Below are 7,917 nucleotides of genomic sequence, written 5' to 3'. Positions count from 1 at the left end.
TCCCCTCCCACTGCACCCCCCTCCCCCCTTGTAACCCCCTCCCACTGCAACCCCCCTCCCCACTGCAACCCCCCTCCCCCTGTAACCCCCCCTCCCCCTGCAACCCCCCTCCCACTGCACCCCCCCTCCCCCTGGTAACCCCCTCCCACTGCAACCCCCTCCCCACTGCACCCCCCCCCAGCGTGTGGGGCAGCCCCTGAGCCCCCTGAGCCCCCTGTGCCCCCTCCCCAGTACTCCCCTGAGCCGGGACGTGGTGGCGGCGCAGCGGCGGCAGCGCACGCACGAGCAGCAGTTCACGCAGCCGCCGCTGCTGGTGCTCAGCAACCTGGGGCTGCAGCTCATCCAGCTCAAGCTCGTGGCCTCCATGTTCCAGAACATGTTTCCCTCCATCAACGTGCACAGGGTAAGGGGGGAGGGGGCAGCCCCGGCCCCTCACCCGACCTCTGGGCTCTGGCCCTTCCCCCCGCTGGGATGGGGCTGGGTTGAGTGGTGAAGGGCTCTGCCAACCACGAGCTCTCCTCTCCTCCTCCCCTCTTCCTCCTCTCCTCTTCCTCCTCTTTTCTCTTCTTCCTCCTCTCCTTCCTCTCCTCCTTCTCTTCTCTTTTTCTTCTTCCTTCTCCCCTCCCTTTCTTCTTCTTCTTCTCTTCCACCTCTCTCCTCCTCTCCTCCCCTTCCTCTCTTCTTCTTCCTCCTCCTCTTTTCCTTCTCTTTTTCCTCCTCTCCTCTTCCTCCTCCTCTTCTCCACCTTTTCCTCTTCCCTTCCTCCTGCTCTTCTCACTTCTCCTCCTCTCTTTTCCCTTCCTCGCCTCCTCCTTCCTCTCCTCCTCTTCTTCTTCCTCTCTTCTTCTTCTCCTCCTCCTCCTCTTTCTCCTCCTCCTCCCTTTTCTCTCTTCTTCTCTCTCCTCCCTCTTCCTCCTCTCCCCTTCCTCTTCCTCTTCTCTTCTTCTCCTCCCTCCTCCCCTCCCCTCCCCTCTCCTTTCCCTTCCTCTCCTCCTCCTCCCCCAGGTCAACCTCAACAACATCAAGAGGTGTTTGCTCCTCAACTACAACCCCGACACGCAGCTGCTGGACTTCAGGCACTAGTGAGAGTCACACCCCTCAGCCTTTTTAAGGGGAGTTGGGGGTTCCCCGTGCCCTGTCCCCCAGCACTGACTTCCTCCTCCTCCTCCTCCTCCTCCCCCTGGCAGCAGTGTGAAGGTTGTGCCCGTGGGGGTGAGCAGAGGCCTGAAGAAGCTGCTGCAGGAGAAGTTCCCCAACATGAGCCGCCTGGAAGACATCAGCGAGCTGCTGGTGAAGTGTGTGCGGGGAGGGGGCTGCTGAGGGGCAGGGGAGGGGCAGGGGTGAGGGTCCCACCAGCCCTTCCTGGCCCTGAGCAGAGACATAGACCTGTCTGAGAGCGAGGCAGAGCAGGATGGGACCCACAACGTGCTGGAGCTGCCTCAGGCTTACGCCGGCCGCGGCAACATGAAGGAGCAGCAGAGCGCCCGTGAGGCTCAGCGAGGTGGGTGCTGCCAGGGACAGCCTGACACACACAGCCTGACACACACACAGCCTGACACAGACACAGCCCTGACACAGACACAGCCTGACACTGAGATACAGCCTGACACTGAGATACAGCCTGACACAGACACAGCCTGACTGACACAGCCTGACACACTGAGATACAGCCTGACTGACACAGCTGACACTGAGATACAGCCTGACACAGACACAGCCTGACACAGCCTGACACTGAGATACAGCCTGACTGACACACCCCCTCTGCACCCCCCCAGATCGGCCCCCGCATGACCCTGCAGCTCATCAAGGTGGAGGAGGGGCTGGCCCAGGGCAACGTCCTGTACCACAGCTTGGGTGAGCACCAGGGCTGGGGGTGGGAACGGCCCTGCAGAGCTGCTCCAGCACAACCCCCTGCCAAAGCAGCTGCCCGTGGCTCAGGGGGCTCAGGGACGTGTCCAGGGGGGGTTGGGAACCTCCTGAGGAGCCTCCACACCCTCCCTGGCCTCTCTCCAGCCCTTCCCTGTGTGTCTGGAGCTGGGGGAGCCCAGCACTGGGCACAGGACCCCAGCTGAGGCCTCCCCAGGGCAGAGCAGAGGGGGAGCAGAACCTCCCTGGTCCCGCTGCCCACACTCAACCCCCCCCAGGCTGCCACTGGCCTCGTAGCCCACATTGGTGCTCCCCAGTCCCTCCCCAGCAGCTCACTGGTGCAGGGGGGCTGCCCCTCCCCAGCTGCAGGACCCTGGGGAGGTTCCTCTGCCCCCTGCCCCCGGGTGTGGTGCCCTCAGCCCCGTCCCTGCCCGTGTTCCAGTGCACAAGGACGAGGAGCAGCTGAGGGAGCTGCTGGCGCGGCGGGAGGCGAAGCTGCAGCTCAAGGCCGAGCGGCGGCGGCGGCAGCAGCAGGACGTGGAGCGCAAGCGGCGGCAGCGGGAGGCTCACAGGTCCGGGGGGCTCAGGGGGGAGGAGAAGGGGGCTCCTGCAGCCCTGCAGGGGGCTGTGGCAGCAGCTGAGCCCGTGGCAGGGAGAAGAGCCTGGCTGGGATGACGGGGAAGCGGCAGCAGGACGGCGACAGCGACGCCGAGGATCCCGGCGCGCCCGAGCAGCCGGCGGCGTCCGATGAGAGTGATGCCGAGTATTACCGGCAGGAGCTGGGCCAGGAGCCCGATGCTGGTGAGTGGGGGGGGGGGGAAGCCCCCTGCAGCCCCCTCGTACCCTGCAGCCCCCCCACAGCCCCTCTCCCGCCTCTGCCAGCCGTGGGTGACGATGCTGCACAACCTTGAGCTTCCCGGTGATGTGGGTTCAAAGTAAACGCACTGACACGGCCCTGGCGGGGCTGAGCCCCCCAAGTGGTGCTGAGCCCCCGAAGTGGTGCTGAGCCCCTCTGCTCTGTGCCTGCACCCCCTCCAGATCTCTTCCCCGACCGCAGCAAGAGGAAGAGAAACCCCTCAGGCACCGCCCCGCCACGGAAACGCCGACGGCACAACGGGCTGGAGCATCCTGACACGGCCCAAGCTCCCCCTGGCACCTCCAAACCTCGCCCTGGCACCTCCAAAGCCCCCCCTGGCACCTCCAAACCTCGCCCTGGCACCTCCCCAGCTCCCCCTGGCACCTCCAAACCTCGCCCTGGCACCTCCAAAGCCCCACCTGGCAGCCCCAGCCCTCGCCCCCCAGCGCCAGGGACGCGGCAGGGGAAGCTCTTGCGGGCCAGGGCCCGGCCTGGGGCTGGGCAGGGGCTGAGGGGCCGAAAGCTGCCCCGGGGCCGGCAGTTGGCAGCCAGGGAGGGGGGTGGGTCCTGCCTCTGGCAGTGCCAGCTCGAGGCCCAGGGGCAGGGGGGCAGCTGCTGGCACGGGGGAAGGGGGATGTTCCGCCGTGCCAAGAAGGGGAAGTGCTGAGGCCACGGCTCAGGCTGTGACGGGGGTGGGAGGGAGAGAGGAAACGGGACCCCCCCCAGTCCCTGTGCAATACACTGAGCTGGAACAAGAGCCTGTGGCTGTGCTGGGGCTGGGAGGGAAAGGGGGGGGCTGGGAGGGAAAGGGGAGGGGGCCTCCTGTAGTGTAGCTGCTCCCTCATCCCCCCCCAGGATGCCCCTTTCTGCTCACACAGCTCCCCCCTCCCCAGCCAGGGACCCCGAGGAGGAGGAGGGTGGGGAGGGGGGACAAGGGGGTGAGTGGGAAGGGGACAGGATGTGTCTGTCCCCACACAGCCCCCCAAGTAGAGCAGACCCTGTGCCCTGGCCACTCCCCCCAGCCCCCGGGGCTCCCAGAGGTCGCTGTGGCCGCTGCTGCTGGGGGCTCTGTTCCCAGCCCAAGGCTCTGCTGTGGCCCCTGGCCCAGCTCCCTGCCCCTGGCAGCCTCTCACCACCCTCCCCAGCGCTGCCCAACGTTTCCTCTTGAGCTGCAGCCTGTGTGGGAGCAGCTTCCTGCCCTGCCTCGGCCTCAGCTGCCACCTCAATACCCCAAAGTTGCCTTTTTGGGGCAGAAACGCCCCTTTTCTTTCTCCCTCGTGGAGGGGCTGCAGCTGCAGGGTGGGGGGTGGGGTGGGGACAGGGCCATGGTGGGGGGTCAGGGGCCCCACAGCTCACACCCACACCCGGCTGCGTCTCACACCTGGCTGTTTATTTAGAGGCACCGGCCGCTCGCGCTGGAGCCGCCGCAGCAGCAGCTTCAGTTGGTGGAGGGTCTGTGGGGGAGGGAAGAGGCGATTAGAGGAGAGGAGAGGAGAGAGGGGGGAGACTTTAGCCAGCCCCTCCCCGAGCCCCCAGCACTCACTTGGCCCACTCCACGTTGAGGATGAGGTGGTCGTAGCCGAAGCCCGAGACGCCGGCGATGGCTCGAGCCGCGTCCTCGCGCCGGTGGAAGCTGATGAAGGCGAAGCCCTGAGGGGAGAGGGGTGGGAAGGAGGGTGAGGGGGGAGGCCAGGCCGCGGGGAGGGGGGCTCTGAGGGACCCTGCTCCCACCTTGGACTGCCCAGTGGTCTTGTCCTTGGCCAGATAGATCCTGGAGATGGAGCCGAAGGGCCGGAACAGCTCCTGCAGGTCGGTCTCGCGCGTGTCCTCCGACAGGTTGGTGACGCGGATGGTGGCGTTGTCGTCGGCTGGGGAGGGGGCAGAAGGGGCAGGGGGGCTCAGGGCTGCTGGCAGGGCCCCAGGGGGGGCTCCTGGCCCCGGGCAGGGCAGGGCGGGCGCTCACCCCGGCGGTTGGGCTGCATGGACTCGCCGCGGCGGCTGGCGCCGTCCCGCAGGCTGGGCGGCACGTACTTGCCCGTCTTGCTCTGCTGGGCCTGCACCGGCTCGGGCTCTGGGGGAGAGGGGGAGGCTGAGGGAGCTGCCCACACTCCCCCCTCCCCCAGGCTGAGGGGGCTGCTTCCCCCCCACCCCACCTCCAGGCAGCTTCTCCTTCTCGCCCGTGGACAGCCCCAGCTGCTCGGCCAGCTCCTTCTGCATCGGCCCCAGCGTGTCCTTGTAGGGGCAGCGCGTGGTCCAGTGGTCGCCTTTGCAGATGCGGCACGAGACGATCTTCTGCCCCTTCAGCTTGTTCATGGGATCCTCCTCCTCCTGGCAGTTCAGGTCCTGGGAGGGGACACACACACACACACAGAGGGAGGCTCAGGTCCCACGAGACCCTCCACGTCCCTCCCCCCCAGGGGTGACCCCCCACCCACCTCCTTGCTGGTGATGAAGGTCATGAAGACGTCGTCGCTCACCGTGGTGGTGGGCAACGTTGGGCCCAGGGGCATCGAACTCGGAGTTGCCAAACTTCTTCCAGTTCTGGAGGGAAAGGAGGGGGTGGAAAAGGAGGGAGAGGAGAGGAGAAGGGGGGGAAAAGGAGTGGGGGACAGCCACTCATGGCACTAAGTGCTTCCCACTGAGGGGTGGTGGGAGACTGAGGAGGAGGGAGAGGAGGGGGAGAAGGGGAGGAGGAGAAGGGGATGGGAGGGACAGGAGGGGATGGAAGGAGAGGGACAGGAAGGGATGGAAGGTGAAGAGGGAATAGAAAGGGAGGGACAGGAAGAGATGGACAGGAGGGGATGGGAGGGGAGGGACAGGAGATGGAAGGAGAGGGACAGGAGGAGATGGGACAGGAGGAGATGGGACAGGAGGAGATGGGACAGGAGGAGATGGGACAGGAGGAGATGGAAGGAGAGGGACAGGAGGAGAGGATGCAGTTTCTTCCCTCCCTCACCCACCTTGCGCCGGGCCACCGGCCTTGGACGCTTTCCTGGTCTCGATGCGGAAGGTGCGAATGATCTGTGGGGGGCACGAAGGAGGGGCAGGGTGGCAGCAGCAGCAGCAGCAGCAGAGGAGCTGCAGGGTGGCAGCAGCAGCAGCAGAAGCTCCTCTGGACCCTCAGGGACCAGCTGAGCCAAAGCACAGCTCCACTGGGCCACTGACTGGTGTTGGCTTCACAGCAGCGTCCAGCCCGAGCTGGCCAAGGGGGGCAGCAGCAGCAGACAGGGTGGGCAGGGGGCACAGGGGGGTGCTGCAGCCCCTCTGCTCTGCCCTGCCATGGGCTGGCCTCAGCTGGGGTCTGTGGCCCGGTTCTGGGCTCCCCAGTTGCAGACAGACAGGGAACTGGGGCAGAGAGGCCAGGGAGGGCAACCACAGCCCAGCACTGGGCTACCGAGGTGCTGGGGGCACTGGGGTTCCTCTGAGAGGAGGAACCTGGGGCTGCTCGGCCTGGAGAAGACAAGGCTGGGCTCAGGGGGACTTCAGCAACGAGTCCCTGAAGGGTGGGTGTCAGGGGAATGTGGCCATTGGTAGTTCTGTGGTGGCCAGGGACAGGACAAAGGGGACAAAGGCAGGGGCTGGGACACAGACAGAGCCTCTGGGACAGGAGCAGACCCCTGGGACACAGGCAGAGCCCCTGGGACAGGAGCAGACCCCTGGGACACAGGCAGAGCCCCTGGGACAGGAGCAGAAGCTGCTCTGGTGTTCAGGAGCTGCTGAGACACCAGAGCCAACCCCCCAGCACAACGCTGCTCACCTTCACCTTCCTCCCATCCTCCTCCTCCCTGTACTCTGTGATGGTTTTGATGTTGCCATTAATCAGCTCCTTGGGGGAAGGGAGGGGACCTGTGGGCAGAGGGAGGGGTGGGAGTTGGGGGGGATCCAACAGAGAGGGAAGGGGGCAGGAAAACAGCCCCTGGGGCTCTGCTTCAGCTCTCACCTCCCTTGAGCAGCTCAGCCTCAGCGCTCAGGCTGCTGCCCAGCACCCCTGGCAGGGGAATGTCCTTCAGCAGCTCGCTGGGTGATGGCATTTGTCTGGGGGGGAGGAAGGAAAACAGGAGGGTGGGGAGAATAAAGGGAGTCAGTGGCTGGCTTGGGGTGAGCCCAGCAGAAGGGGCAGGAGCCTCACCCCCTGGCAGAACTGCTCCCCACAGAGAGGATGAGCCCTGTTCCCTTCTCCAGGCTGAGCAACAGGCCAAAAAGCTCAACCCCGGAGTGGCTCCAAGCCCTGGGGCTTCCTCAGTCCCTGACACAGGCTGAGCAAAGCCAGGGAGAGGCCCTTGGCCCCCACCCAGGCCAGGAGGAGCCTCACAGAGGGGTTTGGGAGCCTGTTTTGAGCCCTGAGCAAGTTGCTGGGGCAGCTGGGAGCTGGTTTGGCCTCTAGGCTGCTCCTCCCCAGGCAAAAAACCAGCAGCAGGAAGACAAAAAGGGGGAGGGAAGAGGCCTGGGGGGAAGGGGAGACACTCACCGTCCTCTCCACCCTCCTCCTCCACCTGGTCAGCCCAGCTGGGCTTGGAGCTGCCGAGAGAGCAGAGACTCAGACCCACGGGGCCCCCCACACCTGCTGGGACCCCCCAAACCTTGGCTCAGGGACTCCCCAGGCCCCCCAAACCCTGGCTCAGGGACCCCCAACAAACCTTGGCTCAGGGACCCCCCCCGGAACCCCCCCAAACCTCGGCTCTGGGACCCCCCTGGACTCCCAAACCTTGTCTCAGGGATCCCTCGGGGACTCCCCAAACTCTGGCTCAGAGACCCTGGGCCCTCGGCTCATGGACCCCCCCGAAAACGTCGGCTCAGGGACCCTCCCAGACCCCCAAACCTCGACTCAGGGACCCTCCCGGACCCCCCAAACCTCGACTCAGGGACTCCCCCGGACTCCCCAAACTCTGCCTCACAGACCCTGAGCCCTCAGCTCACGGTACCTCCCCATAACTCTGGCCCAGGGCCCCCTCCGGCCTCTCCCCGCCGCCGCCGCCGCCATCCCCTCAGCGCCCCCCCGAGGCCTCCCGAGCCCCACGGCCGCAGCCCCCCGCCGCAGAGCCCCCTCCCCGCGCCCCCCGCGGCCCTCACTCGTAGTCGCCCGTCGGCATCGCGGCTCACACCGTCCTCACGGGCCCCGGCGGCCACCGGAAGAAGGAACCGGCCTCACTTCCGGTGCGAGGGGGCGGGAAAAAGGGGGCGGGAGAGGCGCG

At 66.4% G+C, this 7,917-nt stretch overlaps 2 protein-coding genes across 2 annotated transcripts; one reads left to right on the top strand and one right to left on the bottom strand.

The window, feature by feature from the left end:
* Positions 1–231: 231 nt before the first annotated feature.
* Positions 232–3,433, top strand: PPAN (peter pan homolog; the record flags this gene model as incomplete). The annotated part of the gene is given in 9 exon segments (XM_062019795.1): positions 232–403; positions 1,006–1,082; positions 1,188–1,295; positions 1,377–1,485; positions 1,487–1,501; positions 1,779–1,857; positions 2,312–2,441; positions 2,522–2,670; positions 2,908–3,433. Coding segments are annotated over 9 exon segments (1,324 nt in total), but the record flags the coding sequence as incomplete, so codon positions are not given.
* Positions 3,434–4,094: 661 nt separating this feature from the next.
* EIF3G (eukaryotic translation initiation factor 3 subunit G) lies at positions 4,095–7,886 on the bottom strand. The gene is given in 13 exon segments (XM_062019797.1): positions 4,095–4,179; positions 4,269–4,375; positions 4,457–4,593; positions 4,689–4,796; positions 4,879–5,068; positions 5,161–5,211; positions 5,213–5,266; positions 5,686–5,700; positions 5,702–5,746; positions 6,483–6,571; positions 6,666–6,760; positions 7,190–7,243; positions 7,796–7,886. Coding segments are annotated over 13 exon segments (981 nt in total). The 5' UTR covers positions 7,816–7,886; the 3' UTR covers positions 4,095–4,163.
* Between the last annotated feature and the right edge of the window lie 31 nt (positions 7,887–7,917).

This window comes from Colius striatus, unplaced genomic scaffold (assembly GCF_028858725.1).
Source record: "Colius striatus isolate bColStr4 unplaced genomic scaffold, bColStr4.1.hap1 scaffold_173, whole genome shotgun sequence".
Classification (NCBI taxonomy): Eukaryota; Metazoa; Chordata; class Aves; order Coliiformes; family Coliidae; genus Colius; species Colius striatus.
This window is presented reverse-complemented; position numbering and strand designations above follow the sequence as displayed.